The 23,618-nt window shown below is 28.0% G+C and overlaps 1 protein-coding gene across 5 annotated transcripts in view; it reads left to right on the plus strand.

Annotated features, from left to right (window-relative positions):
- The window catches only part of tn (tripartite motif containing protein thin), a 285,381-nt gene that overhangs the window by 178,226 nt on the left and 83,537 nt on the right, over positions 1-23,618 (plus strand). For 4 of the 5 annotated variants that reach the window (XM_075380953.1, XM_075380951.1, XM_075380955.1 and 1 more), the window contains one exon: positions 14,120-14,380. The exons of the other annotated variant lie outside the window; for it this stretch is intronic. In XM_075380953.1, the coding sequence (XP_075237068.1) occupies positions 14,120-14,380 (261 nt within the window). The remainder of the gene's footprint in view (positions 1-14,119; positions 14,381-23,618) is intronic. 5 annotated transcript variants of the gene reach the window in all.

Here is a 23,618-nt window from a genome sequence, read left to right on the forward strand (position 1 = left end):
TCTTTTGTATAAATTAATTTTTATTCAATTGAAAATTGTATGAAAGTAATTTGTATTTTGATTATTAACTGATGTAACGTTAATATTGTAACAACAGAAATAACTAACCATAGAATCGGTTTATTGGTGAACTCATCATCGCAAATCGGCTGATTTGCAATCATAAGTCAATCAGATGATTTGCAATTTACGAGGTGAGACAATAAAGTAATGAGACTGATTTTTATTTGCAAGATGTGGCAACCCTGCAGCTTGCGAAGGCACACCAACTTTGACCTTGGTCTATAAGCTACTTCTAGTCCAAGCGGCACATTGATGCAACTGCTCAGTCATGAGTTGTGCTGTAATAAGTGAACACGTGTTTGTGCCCCTCTTCACAGAAATGAAACCGCAAAAGATTGCCCAATGGTATGCCATTTCTTTTTGCGTTAAATCGGGTGAAAACGCGACGACAACTTACGGTAAGCTTCAGAAGGCTTTTGGAGAGGAGGTTATTTCAAGAGCTCAAGTTTTTCGGTGGCATAAAATTTTTAGTGAAGGCAGAACGAATGTTGAAGATGAAGACCGCAGTGGACGACCATCAACCTCACGGACAGATGTCAACTTGACCAGGGTGCGTGAAATCGTACGATCTGATAGAAGATTATCCGTGAAAATGATTGCAGAAGAACTCAACATCAATCAAGAAACGGTTCGTCTAATATTAACTGAAGATCTTGGTACGAGAAAGATTTGTGCAAAAATGGTGTCCCAAAAATCTCATACAACAGCGAGAAACACGGAAAAATGTGGCAGCAGATCTGTTAGAGCAAACGGAAATCGATCCAGATTTGTTGAGCTGTGTTATCACTGGTGATGAAGGTTGGTTTTTTCAATACGATCCAGAGACAAAACGCCAAAGTTCGCAATGGTGCTCAAAGGGATCACCCAGACCAAAAAAAGCTCGCATATCATGTGCCTTCTGGACAAACAGTTAACCAATATTTCTACAAAGAAATTTTAGAAAGACTTCGTAAACGAGTTCTTCGTGTCCGTGCCAACATTGCTGATAACTGGGTTCTGCATCACCATAATGCGCCATCCCATACTGTTCTGTCAGTACAGCAATTTTTAACCTCAAAAAAAATTTCAGTACTACCACAGCCACCTTATTCACCAGATATCGCTCCGTCGACTTTTTTCTATTTCCAAGAGTCAAATGGCGGTCAAGGGATACCATTTTCAATCAAACAACACAAGATGTCCAAAAAACTGTGACGAGAGTCTTGGAGGATATTACAGATGAGTTCCAGAAATGTTACCATCAATGGCAGAAGCGCTGAAATAAGTGTGTGCAATCAGAGGGGAACTACTTTGAAGGAGACAACACTAAACATGACTAAAACGGTAAGCAACATTTTTTTTCACATCAGTCTCATTACTTTATTGTCGCACCTCGTAAGTCAAGAGTTCAAATCCTAGTAAAGGCAGTTACTTTTATATGGATTTGAATACTAGATCATGGATACCGGTGGTATTTAATGATTGGGTTTCAATAAACCACACATCTCAGAAATGGTCAACTTGAGACTGTACAAGACTACACTTGATTTACATTCATACATATCATTTTTATTCATCCTCTGAAGTAATATTGTATTGCGGTTCTGGAGGTTAAATAGAAAAAAGAGAGAGAGAAGAAATAACTGATCAATTTCAATTCCAATAAGCTACTTCTTCTTTAATTATAAATCTCATTCATTCATCTACACATTGGTAAAAATTAATATGGAATATATTACAATTAATCTGATTGCATACAAAAATAATAGACGAAATGAACTATAAAGAAAAATGTCGATAAAAATTGATAAAACAAATTTTGATAATAAATTTGGTAGAAAGTATTTCATGATTAAAAACATGGCAAAGAATAGAAAGGAATGGACAAGTGCATCAAACCTCTACCGATTACAAAAAAAGATTTTAAAAATTGATTGATTCATATAATATTCTGGAAATCTCCAAACATCTAGAACAGCTTTATTGAATCAAGACCCATCTATCAATAGACAGTCCATTTAGTGGTTGTACATGTATTTTGTTGTATAATTGAATTACCAAGTCAAGATATGATGTTAATAAGTAATTGACAACTGAATGTTAGCTGGCTGGTGGCAGTATTAAGGACCCACAGGAATGGTCAAACTGAGATTGTACAAGACTACACTTCATTTACACTCATACATATCATCCTCTGAAGTATTATCTGAACAGTAATTACGGGAGGCTAAACAGGAAAAAGAAAGTATTAAGGACCCAATAATATTGAAATATAATCAATTATATTTGTCCTTAAACTGTCAATTCTAATGTAGAACACAAGCATTAATTTTATGTGCTATTCTATACACATCTGTAAATCTGAATATTGTTGAATGGTTCAATTATATTTCTAAGATTTAAAAATGTTTTATCTATAAATTAATGCTGATTAAATGAAAAAAGACATCAAAATTATATTTTATTTAGGCATATTTTATTAAAAATAAATATAAAATTAATTTAATTAAAACGTGTTTTGAAAACCTAAACGTTCAAGGGCCATTAAGTTTTGCAAACATTTAAATATCATATATTATACTTGCTTTAAAATATTTGTTTATGTTATCAGGAAACTATTGTTTTCAATTATGACCTCTAAATAATTGTTAAATCATAATTTTATTGAATAAGTTTATTATAGTTGAAATTATTTTTAATGATTGTGATTGGTGTTGTTGCGTTTTTAATTTATAATTACCTTTTTTAAGGATTGCTACTTTAAAATGTAAAAAAAAAAATTTTTAATTGTTATAAATTAATTATCATATAATTGAAAGAAGACAGCATTAATTATTTTTTTTAAAAAAGTAATACATTTTTTTGATAATTTAATAATCACTATGAAAGCTTCTGCAATATAAAATAAAATAAAAAAGTAGTAAAATTATTTATAATCATTAAAAATATTTTTTAATATTATTTACTATAAAATGTGCTTACTTTAAATTATTTTTAAAACTTATAAAAAATGTATTAAAATTGTATGTCTAAAATTTATTATTTTCTTTTAGCTTACTATATTAAAATATAATACATTAATTTTTAAGTTGAAAATAAATTGTACATTAATATTGTTTTTATTACAATAATATTATAAGGTACCTTGGTTTAATAAGATTAAAAAAAAATTAATAATTAATTTGCCAACCTCTGTGGCACAATGGTAGCATCTCACTCTTATATGCAGAAGTCCCAGGTTTGAATCCCAGTCAGGCATGGCATTTTTCGTGTACTATAAATTTCCATTTTCAACTCCCACATACAAATTTCTTTGTAAGCTTCTGAGGTGAATTAATTGATGAATCAAAAAATTATGAATATATAAATTAAAAAAGTTTGAATTCATTTTATGAATCTAATAATGCTTTGGCTGTTAATTGAAAAATATACTGTAAGATATTTAAGCTGGTAAATCATAAAAACTCCTGCAATATTACACAGAAATGTCAAAATAATTGGTATTACAGTTTTTAAAAAACTCAAATGTTTTATTCTGGTGATCGATGTAGACATAATTTTAATAAAAAAAAAGAAAATTTAATAGAAATTAAATAATTTTCTTTGTAGCCAAATGAATTAAATTAATGACCTAAGAAATATCATTGAAATTTTCACACACCCATAACACAAAATTATCGCAAGTCTATAAACAACTGAATTTTGAGAAAACATGAAGTTTTTATAATGATTTTAATAGCGTATTTACTAATTAAGCTACAAAAACATAATTTTTCACCGATATTTCTTAATCAATCTAAATAAATTTAGAAATAAAATATTGTTACACTGTAAACATATAATTAATAATAAACAAGAAAGCCAAAAAGCATAAATTTTTGGGTTATCAACACAGTCTTGTATTAGGGTTTTTTTTTTGTCTTCAGTCATTTGACTGGTTTGATGCAGCTCTCCAAGATTCCCTATCTAGTGCTAGTCGTTTCATTTCAGTATACCCTCTACATCCTACATCCAGAACAATTTGTTTTACATATTCCAAACGTGGCCTGCCTACACAATTTTTTCCTTCTACCTGTCCTTCCAATATTAAAGCGACTATTCCAGGATGCCTTAGTATGTGGCCTATAAGTCTGTCTCTTCTTTTAACTATATTTTTCCAAATGCTTCTTTCTTCATCTATTTCCCGCAATACCTCTCTCTTCATTTGTCCACCCATCTGATTTTTACCCATCTTCTTTATCCACCCATCTGATTTTTAACATTCTCCTATGGCACCGCATTTCAAAAGCTTCTAATCTTTTCTTCTCAGCTTCTCCGATCGTCCAAGTTTCACTTACATATAAAGCAACGCTCCAAACATATACTTCCAAAAAACTTTTCCTGACATTTAAATTAATTTTTGAAGTAAACAAATTATATTTCTTACTGAAGTCTCATTTCACTTGTGCTATTCGGCATTTTATATCGCTCCTGCTTCGTCCATCTTTAGTAATTCTACTTCCCAAATAACAAAAATCTTCTACCTCCATAATCTTTTCTCCTCCTATTTTCACATTCAGTGGTCCATCTTTGTTATTTCTAATACATTTCATTACTTTCGTTTTGTTCTTGTTTATTTTCATGCGATAGTTCCTGTGTAGGACTTCATCTATGCCGTTCATTGTTTCTTCTAAATCCCTTTTACTCTCGGCTAGAATTACTATATCATCAGCAAATCGTAGCATCTTTATCTTTTCACCTTGTACTGTTACTCCGAATCTAAATTGTTCTTTAACATCATTAACTGCTAGTTCCATGTAAAGATTAAAAAGTAACGGCGATAGGGAACATCCTTGTCGGACTCCCTTTCTTATTACTTATGTTAAACTTATGCTTCTTTCTTATGTTCTTCAATTATTACTGTTGCTGTTTGGTTCCTGTACATGTTAGCAATTGTTCTTCTATCATTTCTCGTTAAATATAACTAACGAGAAATGTTTATATAAGATCCCAAACTGCATCATTTACAAACCTTATGATTCTACAACACCTGGAGAATTTCAGAAGTGAAAATTATATTGAACACATATTTGTGTACATGTTGAACAGAATGCAGAGAAATCGGTGGTTAGTTTATTATATTATTGGTATATTATGTCCACTGAAGAACACATTAATCAATCCATTACTTCAAATTCCTTGAAGAACAAATTCGAGAATAGGCAATTTTATTTCTTCTTTCGCTCCCGATATTTTTTCGTACAGTTTTTCATCCATAGAAATCTGGCTGCCCTTATTTCTTCTGTGTAATTATGTTTCACATTTCTCTTTTTTAGGGGGAGTCTGATTGTTCTATTCTTAAGTATTGTTTTTTCTTTAAGATTCCGACTAAGATATTATTATTTATTAATTAAAATCATCTAAAAATTCATTTTTATAGAATAATATTGTTTCATTAAATGAAAATCTTTTCATTGTACTTTAAATAAACTGTTAGGAAAATTTTTCAAATTGTTCAGTAATTTATTAAAATTGGTAATTGAAGAATAGTAAGACCCTTTCTTATAATCTGAACTATTGTGTTGAGTTATACAAAAACAGTTCCATTTTCTGGTTTGGTAGAGATGAATAATTAAATTTTTTTAAGAATAAGTGAATAATGTTTTTTAGCAAAGATTACACATCCATAAAAATAGATTAAGATATAATTTTATTCCTTACTTTTCCCACACTCTGAGTAAAATTTTGAGATATAAAATCCATAATATCTATATCTCTCTACTCCTTTATCAATTGTGATCAAAATTGAATGGCATTGATGCCCCCATATACAGAGTGATTGTACTAAATCAGTCCTTACTTTAGATCAGTATTTCTCAATCTGGGGGTCGTGGTGATATGAAAAGAGGATCGAAAAATTAGCCTACAGTTTTATTTTGATTTACAAAATAATGAAATCATTTTTTGAAAAAAAAAATTTATATACATCTATAAGTACACATATAAATTAATGAGATGGTTGCGTTTGTTTTTCTTTTAAAAGTTTCTTCATATGTGGATCTATGTTAGAAACACAGAAAAGAAAATTGTTTTTAAATGATAAAAGATGGTTCCTATATTTAGTTTTTAGTGCAACCATAGATAAAAAACCCTTTTCACAGAGGTAAGATGTGGAAAAAGGGATTAATATTCTCAATGCTTCTGTCACTTTCCATATGCACTTCAACAAGCAAGTTAAAACATATCTAAATCTTCAGGTGTGATTTGCATTTGTAATACTTTATCAGCAACATTTCAATGAGCTGGTTAGTAGATTCAACAATGTTTTCACTAAATGGATTCAATTCCCATCTCTTCAAAAAATCATTTTTATTTAGTGGAAAATACTCTGCCAATTGAATTTTTAGCTCAGCCAAATGCAACTTCATGCTATCCATACTGAATAATAGTATCTAATTCATTCAAATTTTTCTCAATATAATCGTAAGTAAATGGAAACGTATCAACATTTTTGCTTTGAAGACAAATAAAACAGATATCAAAAGCTTCTTTATGAAAGCATGAACTTTGTCCGTCATCATTAAAATGTTTTTATCACATCCTTGTGAATACACATTCGTCTTTAACTGTGAAAATACATCAGCTAATTAAACCTACAACAACATATAATCATTATTATGTAAAAACACTGAGAATAACATTTGTTTATTCTGGAATTCATTTCACAATTCCAATAACTATCTGACTTTTATATTAGAAAGAAGAGGTTTTTGTCTTTTTACCCATTCCATCGCATAGTTTAGCAAACAGCCACAACTAAATACTTTTAACTAGATTTCATTGGTTGGGGTTGGGGGTTGCAAAATAAACATTATATATATATATATTTTTAGTTTTTGAGAGTTGTGGAGTTAAAAATGTGGAGAATTTCTGGTCTAGAGACATATTACAAAAGACAAACCAACATATATATATTCCAGAATTTTTAATCGATGAAATTATGTTTTTTTTTTTTTCTAGTGGCTCATGAAATGTTAAGATGTGTAAAATCCATGATAAAAAATTTAATTCAATTAGCGTAATTTCTCTTACTTATTATACTGTATAACTATATAAAAATTAAAAATATAAAATAAAAGAGGAATTTTAAGTTTCCATGGCATAGGTGGTAGTATCTCGACCTTTCATTCAGGGATCACAGGTCCAAATCCCATTCAGGCTTAGCGTTTTCTATTCGCTACAAAATTCCATTTCTATATATAACCATCTATGAAGAATTAATGAGTTAATTCATTATTATAAAAAAAATGTAATAAATTTTAATATTTCTTTAAATTTCAGCTTTTTGAAGGCAAAATAAACCACTACTTGGTTCTGAAAAACAAACAAACTACCTAACTAATCCTAAATTTGCCTCTGATTCCAGAAATTCTGAATTTAAAAGTAAAAAGTATTATTTTCTGTATCATTTTTTAAAGTAATTTTTTTAAATTTTGAAAAATACTCCCGGTTATATTTTCATATAGATTTTGTCATTATGAATGAATTCAAAAGAAAATAATTTAATATTTTTTCAGATGAAAAAAATAAGACTTTCAAATAAAAATATATTTATTCATCTCGGTGGTAAATTAAGAAATGATACTTTATTTAATTATAAAAATAGAGCTATGCTCAATTACATCATAAAATTGTGTACCATATTTTTTATAAAATCTTTTAAATAAATTGTAAATGCTTGAAATTTTCCCATTTTAGAAAAAAAAATGAAAAGAATCATTATTTAGTTTTTCCTCTGCTACAAGAGATTTCCATTAACAGGAACTTTATATTTAAATAATTTTAGATGTAAGCTGTAGTGTCTTAAAGTTCCCAAAATTGTTGATTTTTGGCAATTTTCATAAATTAAAAATTGTTTAAAAAACAAAAAAACAAATTTTTTTTTTTTAATTTTTTATAAAATTGAAATTTTATATAAATAGGCAACATTTATCTATTTTAAAATTTATTACATTATTTATCTAAATATTTATCAATTTAATAATGTCATTATTTTGTATTGGCGTTTAAAAAAATAAAAAAATTCCTGAAGAATAACGTCTTTTTTTATAAGAAAAAACAATATAACATAAGTTATCTGGTGGAATTTGAAAAACTATTTTTAATGAAACAGTTAACATACGCCATCTATAAACTTACAAAAAACTATATATGGTAAAAGTTAATTACAGTATATTATCTTATTAATCAAAGGTACCTTATTATTTTTACAATAAACTGCATTGAATGCATTATACGATTTTTATGCTTGCCTAAAGGGATTTTAATTTTAACATAATACAATATCCGTTACTTTTTCTTATAATTTATTTTACTTTTTAAGGTATTGTTAATAATTAATGAGTTTATTTCTAATTAAACACTATATGCATGCTGTTCTTTTTATTTTCAATCTTTTTTAACATTTCCTTTTTTAAATCAAATAATCTGTGTTCAGAGGATTATTGTTTGTTAATATATAAGGTGATCTAAAATGATTTGGAAAGTAATGTAATATGATCTTTGAACAAGTAAACTTTTAAATTAATATAATGTGTAATTTTAATATTTAGGTTTTATTTTTTTTTACTGCAAAAATTCCATTTGTGTGAAAATACTTACATACAGTTTCATTTAAAACATATATCCACTACAAAAAATTAAAATTTTCAATTAAACAGTTCCAAAATTATGACTGTCTAATTTTTTAATCTCAAATCTGTTATTAATCTGTAAAAAAAAATATTATCTGATTTGGGGTTAGGTTACATCATCCCTTTGATTAACATTGATTAAAACTGATCTACCAATTCAAATTTTTAGCTTTTCTTGTACGAGATATTAATAAACATCCTCATTTCAAATATAATTTTACAAACCACAAATATAAAATATTACTTAAATGAACAGACACTATAAAAAGGATCACACTACAAAGTTTTCTTGAGTTTAGTAGACTTAACATGATCCCATTTATGGCTCTATAATCATCCAAGTAATATTCTGTTTGTTCCAGTTTTGTTGCTCACATATCTAGTATAATAATATCTATGCGTGAAATTATTCTATCCTGCAGATGATCAAGGACATGAATATTCACTAAATAGATTGTATTTCTCATGAATCCACACTTTAAAAAAAAATTCAGGAGCTTAGTGATAGAATTTATGGTGGTCAGTCAGACCATCTCTTTCATTTTACCTCTCTAGGAAACAAATTTTTTACTTGTACTTAAAGATTACACATTATCATCAAATCCATAAGTCACATTTATTAGTAACAACTGATTTCTTTCTCTCTCGATAAAGGAGCATTGCACCTGGCCCTAGATCTAGAAGTTCCCAGATTTGATCTTGGTGAGAGTAGGTATCCAAAATCAAAAATCGTTCTATGCTGTATTCTCTTATACGAGGGTTGTCCAGAAAGTAACTTACATTTTGAAATAAAAAAACAACCAAATAAAAAAAATAAATTTTATTATATACATTTGAAAGCGACAATCTTCAACTGTTTTTCTACATAGTCACCATTTCAATTGAGCACTTATCATAATGATGCATAAGCTTTTCAATTCCTTCTCTGTAGAAATCTGCCGCCTTAGATTTTTTTCAAAAAACTTGTGATAATCGAGCTTCCCCGATACAGTTTCATGCAGTAAACTTTGTGAAATTTGGGGGAAATGAAGTGAGAGTTCTGTAATTATAATGCGACGATTTTCACAAATTTTATCGTTGATTTTCATCATCAGTTCATCAGTCACAAGGCTAGGCCGACCACTGCTGTCCTCATCATGAAGATTGGTGTGGCTATTTTTAAACTAAATGCACCGCTGCCTCACTCCACCTTCACTCATTCTTCCATCTTTGTACACCCCACACAAAGTTGCTGATGAATTTCAATTGATTTGAGGTTTTTTGCCAGTGAAAATCTCAATTGGTTTGAGGTTTTTTGCCAGTAAAAACCTAATCACTGAATGCACCTCACAACTCGCAAGATTTTCTATTGAAGTGCACATTTCAATAATCCACAACATTCCAAACAAAGTAGAAAAATCACAGTCCACATGATATGACAGCTTGATGTGTACTGAGTGTAGAAACGTTTTGACTCCAAGATAACGGCTCTATCCCCACCGATCTCCATGCTAAGCACAAACATAAGTTACTTTCTGGACCGTCCTTGTATATGCTTTTAACATATGTGGTTAATTGAACATCTAAAATAAATTAACCAGATAATTCTGCTATAATCTTCCTAGAATTGCTCACTTCACAACAGTATTGCTCTTATATGGGAATTACAGCTTTGATGAATAGATTTTAATTTTGTATGATAAAACCTTACAAATTTTACCGTTAAATTTACTCAAATATTTATTTATTATGACAGTAAAATTCCTCAGATACTTCAGCTTTAAGGCTTGGGATGCTCTCCAAAAAAATATAACTTAATACATACACTTTTTATCTAACAAGTGACAGAATTATTTAATTATTAAATTTTATAATTATCATTATCATTTAGGGAAGGGACTCATTTTTACAACCAAGACAAGCTCTGCTTCATCTGGATCACTTTGTTTATCAACCTGTATTCATATAGACTACTTCGGTAAGCTTGACTTGAGCTCTCATGCTGCTTCACTGTAGAGGGGGAGTCCAAAGCCGAATAATGTCAGTGTAAGTAGTTGTTCGTCAATTGAGTGTTTCTGGCTCATGTAGTGATTCTGGATAAAGGCCTCTATAGAGATAAGACCTCTATAGGAACTTTCACAAAAATACACTGCACTTGGCAGAACCTCCACATGAAGCAGGAAGGAATAATTCATCCATTCCTTTGGAAGATTTACAGACTGTTTGCCAGAATTCTTCTTTTGGTAACTGAAAATGCCGTAGATAAATGAGATGCCATAGATGATAGATAAATCTTGTATCATAGTCCACAGAAATATATGGATAGTAAAGGTGAATCCATAAAGTTTAGTTCTATTAGGGAGCACAAATGATTCCACTGATGCAATCAATTAAACAGGTTGGGTAGCAAGAACCTATGATATAATCCAATACATCTAGATAGACTTGTATTTTTTTTAACTTTCTTGCTGTAAATAAGAAATCCACGTGTGCAATTCTATTCTTAAAAGAAGCCATCTAGATAATTAGAAAGCTCATTTAGTATGATCAAACAATATGTTTGATCTTTGTTTAATATGTTTCTTTGTTAGTGTTGTAAACATTTATATGGTATGTGTAAAATTTACAAACAAGTGTGATGCGTACGTGCATGTATAAGAGATGCAGTTTATTTTGTATTATCCTGGGTTGTTATACTACCAGTATATACTTTTTTATTAACATGTACGGTCTTGTGTATTTTGTTTTATGGTTTTGAAATCATAGTAGTGTCTTTTGATAAAGATTTTGACAATTTCACATTAATTATTTTATGTGCTGAGCACAACATTATTTTATGTATTATATTATTATTATCTTTTATGACTACATAGAATTACTTTATTTAGTCCATTATTCAAGTCTGTTAAGACTGTTTGGCCTTGTAGTCCTCCCAGTACTTTTATCATACGTTTTGATCTTTGTGTCCTTTCTAGTGTTGAAAATGTTCATGTTGTGAGTTTTTTCATGTGAGTGTAAAACGAGTGTTTTCGTTCTTGATTTTCTAGTTTCATTAAATTTTATCTGCGCTGTCCTCTCATCTAAGGCGAATTTCCTTCTTACCTTCTCTTATTTCTCTAATTCATCTCTGCATCTCGTCTTGATGTTTTTCAAGTCAAGATTGTACTGCTCTAGCCGTTTCAAAAGTTTTGAATCTTGCATTCTCATGATATCTCCAAAAAATCCTTGCTAGTCTTTTCTTATGCACAGTAACAGTGGTGGGTTCTAACTCTTTGTACATGACTTTGTCGGGCACAATCCACCACTGCCCTGCTTTCTGGTACTTTTCATTGATGCAGGTTTTTCTATTTCTTCTTTCGATTTTCTAGAATCTGTCTGTCTTTAATTGTTTGTTCAGGTGGAAGAGTGTTTCTGCTGTATAAGTGGCTTCTGGTTTAATAACTGTGTTGTAGTGTTTTATTTATGGGTTTATTGATAGGTATTTTTTATTGTAAGTGTACCAGGTTAATTTTTGAGCAATTTGGATCAAGGTTTTTCATTTTCTATTTTATGTACGAGTATATTAGTGATATATTTTTATGCAATAGCTATTTTTCTGATTTTATACATTAAATATTGCACTAAATATATTATTGTGCTGAGCACTTCATTGTAATCATCAGATAATACAAATACATATATTCAATAACATGTATTTGATCTATCATAGAATATAATAATCATTCAAAGTGTTGCATATCTGTGCTTTGTGGAATGATAATGTGTGTTGTGAATAATTATGTCATTTGAGACCAGTTTTAAGCTTATTTTGATTCAGTTTTTGATGCATATTTTGGATGTGGCACAGTCTACACACTTCACTGAGTTCTTATATTTTATTAAGTAGTTGTTGTTTTTGTTTAGGACAATCACTACCAATAATTTCTTTAGATTAGCAGTTCATAATATTTTATCTACATTCTAGTATATTTATACTTTTACAATATAGTAAAAATATTATCAGTTAGATAGTTAAATACAGATGGATGTTGATAGGTATGGTGAAGTGTATTACTTATTGTTTATATGTCAGAAAATTACATTTTGATAATCTTTTTTTGTCATTTTTCTTCCCTATTTCTTTTATGTACTCTCTAACTTGCTTGCCAGAATGGTATTTAATAATTCAATGACTAATCATCCAAAATAAAAAAAACCTGTGTGATCTTAATATATTATTCACTATCTCATGCACATTCAATCTCAACATATACTCGTGCAAACACACATTAATTGTATATTTATTTAAATTTCTTTTAATGATAATTATAATTTTTTTACAAATCTAATAAAATTTGTACATTTAAAAATTTAATTAATATTGCAATTTTTTATTGCATATAATAATAATAATAATAACTTAACACAATAATAGTAAATTTTTTAACAATAATGACAATTATTTAATTTTAGGCACACAAATATGAAATGCATATAAATATAAGTATATATATATATTATGTATATTTTTTATATAAGCTGTATATAAAAAGCCAGATAACACTGATGTAGTGTACTTGTTTGTTTTATTTTAACATGGTTTAAAGCACCATTATCTAATCTTGAAACTTTTTTTAAAGGTTACTTATGTAATGTATTATATAATATTAACCGATGTGTGCTATAAAACTATATAATAAAATAAAATGTCATATTCATTCTTTCAAAGTTTATAGATAAGTTATTTTAACTCTTATTTAAGTCTAAATACTTGGTTAAATTTATAGAAATATATTATCCAGATAATCAACCCTGCAGTGATGTCTTTTATGTATTATTATTATTATAGTGGTCAAATTTTAGGTCTTGACTTGGTAAAAATATTCAATTTTTCATTATTGGACATCACTAACCATAAAATCTTTCAAATTATTTTTTCCCTATATTCCATTTCCTCATTCAATACTAAGGACGTTGATTAATTAATTAATTAAAAATCAATTAGGGAAATATTTCTTATTAATCTGATATACTAAAAATCAAGTTAATTCCTTTTTTATTTTTTTAAGAAAAATAAGCCTGATACACAGTTAAGTTGGTGGACATGCTGATAAGGAGTTGAAGGTTTAATTTTTGGTACATCTTTTTTCATTGTCGTTTCTCATTGATATCACATTTCATGTGATTTCATTGAATAAGAATTCTCATATTGTGAATTATTTGGACCTTTCCCGCTCAAAAGAATTTTGTTTTGTAATAGTACAAATTTGTATATAAATTGTACATAGGTTTTTTTTGATATTTTATTTACTGATGTTATTCATTATTTTTTTTTTTTTATAATTATTTATTTTTATTTTGAAATACATATTATTTTTATTATTTATTATTTTTTTTTGTTATAAACAAAAGATTGAATAAGTTTAAACAATAAGATTTACGTACAGGAACTGTCACAAAGAAATCATCACGATCAGCGAGTTCTGATTCGAACACCTCTTCTAATGATACATCAAATATAAAAACTGGTATTATTAATAATCCAAAGCGCAATACAGGTGCTGCTTATACAACAGAAGAAGTTAAACAGATGATGTTATCACGTGCCGGTGTTTCGGAAGCACCTTCAGCACACTCTGTCTCTTCAAATGGTACAACTAATACGTCCACTTCGACTACAAAGAAACCATTTCAAAGTCGTTTCTTAGGTATTCATTATTCATTTATTCATGCATAAATTAATTCGTTTATCCATGTCATAATTATACTACGTATTAGTAATAAGTATAATATAAAAACGTAGTTTTTGTTTAAAATAGAGAAGTAAATTTTTTTCCATTTAATAAGTACTCATTTTTGACACCAGATGGCTATTTCAAATAAGATGATTGATTGAATTAAGAAATATATATTATATGACACCATCTGGTGGCAAAAAGCAAAAAATATAATTTTTTAATCAGATTCTGTGGCTTTTTTTGTCATAAATAAATATATGTTAACTAAAATGTGTTTTTTTGTACCTTCATAACTGTAGTATTTGATCTATTGTCCTTAAAAATAACATTATATTTAATAGTATTTTTATACTAGTATAAAAATATACGTAATATTCTCTAATATTATCACATTTGAAAAGCCTCTAGCCTCTATTCCATTCCTACTTTCAGTTTCATTGCCATAGAACAGAACAATCCAAAAAAAATATTTTATAATGATTTCTTCATTGTGTTCTTATATCTGCCTTTCTTCCTAGATAATATAATTCTTAAACTTCTGAGATGTTATTTTTTCTTCAATATTTAATTCCTCATTGCCCTACCGTCACATTTGTGATTTTTGTTGTAATTATTTATTTCTAAATATCACTTTGCCAATCTCCATGGTGAAGTGGTAGTATCTCAGCCTTTTATCTGGAGGTCCTGGGTTTAAATCCCGCTCAAGCATAGATTTTTATACACACAAATTTCCATTTTCATATTCCTACACACAAGTTTCTTTATAAGCTTCTGTGGTGAATTAATTCATCAGTCAAAAAAAATTGAATTATCCTACTAATAATAAAATTGATTATTTCTTCAAACTTTGGATTTCTGCGAAAAAAAGAAGATATTATCAGGAAATCTTAACATATTTATTTTCTCTCCTTTGATAGATGCCCCACTCTAAAATGTTTCTATCATTTCTTTTATCGCTTCTTCTACATACAAATAAAAAGATTAACAGGATAAGTTATATCCTTGTATCATCCATTTCGTTATTTTTATAAATTATTTTTACAATTTATTATTGATTCCGAAGTAAAAATCTTGAATCTTGTTTCCCTACATTTCATTCCATCTTCCATCAAATTTTAAACATTTTATTTCATTCTAAATTATCAGTTTCTTTCATTAAATCTACAAATATCACGTAGATGGTTTCATTCTTTTTAAATCTAACTTCTGAAGTAGTTTCAGCATCTTTTATATCCATACTCTTTCTGAAACTAAATTTAACTATATCTAATATTCACATGTTCTATTTGTCTTTCAATTATGCTAGTTTCTTTATTTTTTTCTCCATTTACTCCATCTATCAATCACACGAACAACTTTATGTATTTTTAAAAAATTTTTTACTCTAGTAATTTTTAAGTTTTTGTGAATGGAGCTGTTTTCACTTCTCAGATCACGCCAAATTGTTGTTAACTTGTTTTGTTAATTCTTGAAACTCACTGAAATTTTTGATTTTGTCTCAAATTTGTTTCTTCATTGATGATGTTTACTTCTTGCATACGTTTATAGATATCGTCTATCCATCTACTGTTCTTTTGAATTTTGATATCTGTGATAGTACACTTTTTAAGTCTTATATAATTCATCTCAGAAATGTAATCATAGAATTGAATGTTTGAATTATATCAGTGAGTTTTTCACACTGTATGTAAATTCCTTGTTGGTTCGGTGTATGTAATTATTATTGGTTTTCCTTAGGCCTAGGATTTTTTCTAAGGATCTTTCTTTCTTTGAATTCGGATTCAAGTATAGTATTTGGGTGTCACATTTTGTGTTAATGGTCCCAAACATTCTGCTCATACAAGAAGTATTCTTTATAGATGAGATATTTACTTTTATTAAGCTACAATCTTAAGATTTATTTGCTCCTGCTTTCCTTGGTATGGATATAACTATTATATATGAAAAATATTCATATATGAAAAATTTTTAATTCTTAATGACAATTTCGAATTACATGAGATAGTTCATCTAAAAACATTTTTCAGAATTAATTATGTATATCCTCTTGAGTGAATCACTTGTAACACTGAGGTTAATTCTAATTAAAGAAGAATATGCATAATTAGCTTTAAAATTTCCTCTAAAAGACTAGTTTTTATTTAATTTTAAAATAAATCTTTATAACTTTTTATACTGAAGTATTAACATATCTATCATGCTAATCAACAAAATTAAAATATTTATTTTTGAAGCTTTATTCAAATCTTTATTCAGTGGACTATTGTAAAAAAAGATAACTTTTCCAAATTTTACAAAATGTAAACATAAAAATTCCATTGTTTTAAACATCTATCATTTTAGATTTTTTTTGTTGTGATATATCACAACAAAATTGTGATATATGTAATTTATATGAATCATTCAGAAATTCTAATCTATGAAAATTAATCCAACCATTCTACATTTACATGAAAAATAAATGAATAGTTGCATATACTATGTATCTTTTTCTAAACACAATTGAATAAAAACTGATCTCAACCCAATTAAAGACCAAAAACACAGTAAATTTGATAAAAAAAAAAATATTTTCCCATTATTTAAGTGTTTTCCTCTTTGTGCTGAAAATAAGCATCATTAATAAATAAATTTACCATTATTGAAGCTGTATAAAAGTTTAGAAATGACCTTCTAATATCAATCATACTTCTACATCTTTCAGAATTTTTTTTTTTAATTATGTTGTTTAAAAGTAAGATACTGATGTAAAATATTATTAATATATTAATAAAATTTACTACATTTTCATAATAATAAAATGTAAAAAAATTCTTACGAACATTTTTTTTTTTTAACTGGTAATACTATATTTACAACATTTCAAAATACAGTATTTTAAACAATATTATTCCATGTTATCATGATCTGTATAGTCTATCTCATCTTTACATTATCAGATTTATTGAATGAAACATTGTCATTTTGAACAAGGTGCTTGCATAGCAATGGTTTTGCAGGGGTAAGCAGTTCCATCCACTTGACCCATTCATGTTCTACATTTTCTCATTCAATTTAATTCGATCAATAAGTCATAATAGTTTTTTTTTATCATTTGCTATAAAATTTTTCAATAAACCAGAACTACTGTCTCAAGTGAATATACTGTAGCATGTTCGCAGCTCAACTAGGAGACTAACAAACTAAAATTTTCTTATAAATACAATTTATTACTTTAAAATATATAAAATATTATTATTAAAACATAAATAATAATAATAACAACTGTATTAATAATAATAAACATATGATATATAAAATAGTAATTTCAATAAGGACAATATTTTTTTAAAGATAGTTAAATTATAAAAATCAGAATACAGTCTAATTTTCTAAACAGGTTATAATGACTGCTAGGACCTCATATTACATTGACAAAAAGATAACATTATAAAAATCTAAAGTTCACACAATTTGATTTTCTGCAAATATTATTACTTTTACAATCTACAATAGAACTATCCTACACATTATGAATGAATATTATACTGTCACTTTCACTATTATTTACCAATAATTCACCGAACAACTTCGTACATCCACCACTATCCACAACGGAATGATCTCTTTACTCGTTACCACACGCTTACTGGTATCACATCATCACAACCGTGTTGAAATCAGGCTTGCAAAACTACTTTGTCAACACTTGTTAGCACAACTTCGCCAAACATGGCCTTGCAGAACTACTGATTGTTCCACTGGTTCTGGGAGTATTTATATCCCCTGACCTGCAGAACTAGTATCCACCTCATCCCTTAACTGTGGAAGCATAATAATTTTCATTGTCTGCATCCTTATGTTTTTAAAAAATTCTTATTCCGGTTCGGTAATCCTTCTCATCGAACAACAGCTTTTGGAGGTGCCATTGTCTGCATTACAAAGAACACACTGTTAAATGGACCTGTTAGTCTGAGAAAAGAATCTCTTTTAATTCCTTCTGGATTCCTCTTTTATTATTAATTTCTCATTCTTTCTTTTTAATTGGAAGAAGTTTGTTACCCTGGTCCGTTAAAGTGGTTCTGTTAAAATACATAAATTATATCTAAAAAATCAGTTGCAGCATGATTATCTCCAATTCTTTTTCCATTTAAACATTTGACTTTCTCATAATACTTATTTTCTTGTAGACCATTTATAATTTTTATTCTTTTCCATCATTTGCTCTTTGTATCTTCTTTTTAACACTGTTTTAACCATTCTTTCTTCTTTGTGATATGTTAAGTGATTTGCCATTCCTTTCTAAAATTTATAATTAAACATCTATTCTTGTTAACTCATTTTAGTTTATTTCAACTTTATTTTAGTTTTCATCCAGTCTATTTGTTTAATTTTCTCCAATATTTATTAAATCCCATTTAAAATGTGTCCAGTTTTTTTTCTTTTCCTTAGAGAAAGCATATAAATAATACATACAGATTATAAATAAATTTAAAACTAAAAATGATAAATATTCTATTGTTTTTGAAACAAGGATAATATTATTTCTACAATATTATTACAGAGTACATTTTAGAAGGTGGAAAATGTAAAGTATAAGGAAATTATATGTCATAAAATTTATGAACTGTTATTTATGATTATGATATTTAATAAGAAATTCTACAATGGTATAAATTATCTTAAAAACTTAAATTAGAAAAAAACGAGTAGGAATTTATTACAGTTTACAATTTTAGGTCAAAAAATTCAGAAAAAATAATAATATATTATTCCATTAAATCTTATAAAATAAGTTTTGTCCTTAAAAGTAGAGCTATTTAAGTTAAATATATTTTCAACTGAAGTAATATAAAATGAATTATTCTTAAATAATCATTATCCAGTGTAGTTTGTTCATCAAAAAAAGCCGGTAAAAGAAAAAATGGTTAATTTTGAATTTCACGTTGATTTTATAAAAAAATTTCTAATACAAAAAATAATTATGTGATTTGTTATGCAATAGAATGATTTTTTTTTTGAAAAATAAGAATTTTTGGAAAATTACAGTAGTACAATAAAAGGGAAAAAATATTACACCATTAAAAAGTATACTACCTCATAATTAGAAACAAAAATTTACCATTATTCTGTTAAGAATAATTAAAGAAATTATACTGTTGCTTAAAGAGGAGCCAGGTTATATAACAATTTTTTTTTATATTGTACCCACAGTTTCAGTCGGTTGAAATAATTGTTAATCCATTATATAATTCCTAATTTCATTCATTATTATTTTTATTTATTTAATAAATAATATCCTGCCATATTTTCCTTTAAGTTTTCTCTCAAATAGTATTAAAGAGTAACATTTGTACAATAAATATTTCTACAGCATTCAATTTTATTTTTGTGTTTATAATAATTTATGTTCACAATTAACAAATAGCTCCCCAAACAAATTCATATGTTTATTTTTTTTCATTATAATGTAACGGATATTGTATTACTGAGCAAGTAAATCTTTTCTTTGTTTTTTTTAATTTAATTTTTCAATTTTATCATAAATACTAACGATTAGATTACTTAGTAATAAATCAATTTAGATTAGAATTATATTTATGTTTTATGTAATGTGTAATCTTTAATTATTGTTTAGTAATAGCAAATAATATAATGTGATTAGATTTTATGTTATATTTTTATGTATTTATTTGCATGATTGTGTGTATGTGTGTTTTTGTCAATGTGATAATACTAGGTTAGGTTAGTGTTTAAATTTATTACTTTACAGTTTTTTTATTATTAATTATTTTTTGAATTTATTTTTTATATTCTTTTTTTATAATAGAATATTATTCAGAATTATAATATTTGGCCATCTTTGTTAACAGTTTATTTTTGTTTTAAATATACAATTTCTTTTTTTATTCCTCCTCTTAAATTGGCAGCACTGTTTTATAATACATTATAGTATAATATTTTATAGTATAATTTTTTTTCTAATTTATTTTCATAATTTGTAGTTGCAAACTGCCTTCAACTAGTGAACAATAAGCTACCCCCACACAGCCCAATGAGATGAGGAATATATATGACAAGTAAATGAGGTATAGTTTTGTACAGACTCAGGCTGGCCATTCCTGAAATGTGAGGTTAATTGTGAACTCTTACCACCAAAGTACACCGGTATCTGCTGCCTAATATTCATATCCCTTTAAAAGCAACTATCTTTTACAAGGATTTGTACCTCAGAACCTTCGACTTCGAATTTCAACTATTAAACAACTGATTTACAACAACGCATTAACCACTAGATCAGCCCAGCAGACTATGTTATAAATTGTTCACTTTTTTTTTTAATTAAACAAATGATTAAAATTAATAAAAATTATTGACAGACTCATTTTTTCATCTCCTCAGAGGAAATGAGTAGATGAAAATGTAATAAGGTTTCTTTTACTTTCTTGTATAAAAAAAAAATATATATGTATATATTTGTCTTAATAGTATCATATGCTTCATGAACAAAATTTATAATACTGAAATGCTGAAATCGTTTACCATTTTATAAAATTGACAATAAAACTTAATATGAAAGAACTTCTGGAAAATTTTGACATATCTTCGCATTTCACATCCCCCAGACCCCAAAACCACTGTCAGTCCAAAAGTTTATATATACATCTATATAATTCACTTTCTTGTGGACACAATAACTGCTGTAATTTTGTACCAATCACTTTAAAATGGATACATAAAATATAACAATCAAAAATCTTGATCAAGTTCATTATTGAACTACTTTGGATCAGACCATGGGGGTGGAAATGGGAGAGCTTTTTTGAAAAAAACAAAATATCACTATAAGTTTCTTATTAAGTAATAAATCGAATTCTTAAAATTCCTACTATTCTTTGGATAAGAGCAAAGAGTTGGAAAAATGGGGTTTCAAGGACAAAAAAATTCATAGCTCCCTTAATAGACAAGAATCGAATCCATTTACAGTGGTCGTTAGTACTCTAAATATTACCTAAAAATTTTGTTTGAAATGATTTTTGATATGACCAACCCTTACGGCAAGGGATGACCAAAATATTGCTGGAATTGTAAGAAGAAGAGGCTTCCCATATGCTAAACTTATGTACATACGAAACCATTGTCGTATTGAGTAAATTTGAAGTGAACGCATTTAAACTGTCGTGACTTAATACTGTTTATATTTTAATTTTTGCAAGTGACAATGTTTTATTGCCAAGAAGTGTAATTTTCCTGTGTGCTATCCTTGCTTAATGTGTAATTGTGTAAATATGCCTAGACTTAAAAAGAAAAGTTACCAACAGCGAAAAAACTACAAACGGGTGAGTCAATATTTGGCAAGGGAACATGAGGACGTAGATAAAGACAATACCAACCCCAATCATCAGAGGAAGGTTCATCATCATCAGGTCAAGGAAAACCAGCAGAAATACCTTAGGAAACAGGCAATGCGTGCTATTCACCATGTGCATGAAAAGTCATCCCAACAGAAGCGTCTGCTTTCTCCTACAAAACATGCTATTCAACGTGAGCATGAAAATCTTTCCAGCAGAAAAGACTCCAATCACATTGCAAACGAGCATGTCACATTCACCAAGTTAAAAGTAATCAGCAGGAGCGTCTTCTCCCTGTGTTCAGCTTTCAGTGAGCTCCACTTGCTGTTGGATCTGACATCCCAACACTATAATGCGTTAAAAATAAAAAGGAGCCATGCACCCCAAGTTCTCGAATCGATGCAGAATCTCCTGGAAATTGATGACTTTGTTACCTGCGACTGATGAGGATGAAATTCCACAAAATTTGTGAGTGTTGCTGAACCAGACAAAGACAAGGTGGCACTAGTGGATGAGAGATGAGCATGTACATAAGAACACTAATTTTGATATTTGCTCAGTTTAGGGAAATCATACTTTTGACTTGATTGAATTTTATTTTCAAGGAATACAGCAGCAGCAACACCTAGCGAAAACAAGGTAATGATTCACAAGGAACGGCCTACATCGACGTCATGTTACACAGAGTCATTCAAGACTTGAAATCAATATTGTAAAAACATCATTTTACATCATGTGATTTTTTGGGCTAAATTGATAGGAAGGTAAGGTAATAGATTTTTCTATTCGGTATATTCAAACAAGCTAGGGTATCATAATATAAGTTGTAATACTTAATGTGGGTAATGTAGGCCTATTGTACTTTAAAATCATCTTCTCAATATCCCTGTTGTTACATTTATACATGTTTTTCAATAAAACTTTCTGAAAATATTTCCTTTTTTTATCATTATAAAGAGACAAGTCTAGAATCTCTCATTAATCCTCAAATAAGTGTGTTGTCAAGCAGTTCAGGAAAAATCATCAGGAAGTCTTGATAAATTTAGCAATAGCTTATAGACTAATGAGAAAACATAATGTCCATAAAACATGGAAAGTAATGTTTGATATGAATTCGTACAATCCGAGTTCGCCTACCCCTATTTTGCCCAGATGAAATCTACCTCTGCCTTCCGGCATGCCAAAAGCAATTTTTTTTTTGTTTTACAATCTAAAACCTTCAAAATGCTTTTAAAATTTGATTACTTCATTATACCTGAAACCTATAAAATGTTTCCAAGATATAAAGTAAACGTGAAATATGTCGTTTGTTTTTTTATTAAAGCCTCATTAACCATGATTTATCATATATTTTTTTTTATCTGCCACAGACAAACCTCTATAAAAACAAAATTACAAGGATTTCCAACTAATTATGTGGCTGAAAATGGTAGCTTAATTGAGCTAAAATATTTAATTCCTAATAAGTTGTTTTACATATATTATATTCAACTTTAGCATATTATAGTTTGAAATAATAAGTAAGTGTTGCCAATTTATGAGTAATAAATATACCTATTTTTTTTTGTTTTTATAATGTATATATGAATACCAATTTCATGTGTGTTCTATTATTTTATTTATGTGTTGTTATTCGTTAAGGTAATATTATTATTGTTTTCTGTGCTGTTATTGTTGTTTACTTTTTTATTTTTCTGATATCTACGTTGATGTTGATATTGATGGCGAAGTGGTCAGTGGTCAAGTATAAACAACCACAACTTCAACTTTACAACTCTTTAACAACAATCATTCAGTTCAAATAACTTCCATGTCCACACAGTACACAAGTTTAATTTTTGGTAATAATAATAATAATAACGATAATAAATAATATA

This window comes from Lycorma delicatula, chromosome 13 (assembly GCF_047948215.1).
Source record: "Lycorma delicatula isolate Av1 chromosome 13, ASM4794821v1, whole genome shotgun sequence".
NCBI classification, from domain to species: Eukaryota; Metazoa; Arthropoda; class Insecta; order Hemiptera; family Fulgoridae; genus Lycorma; species Lycorma delicatula.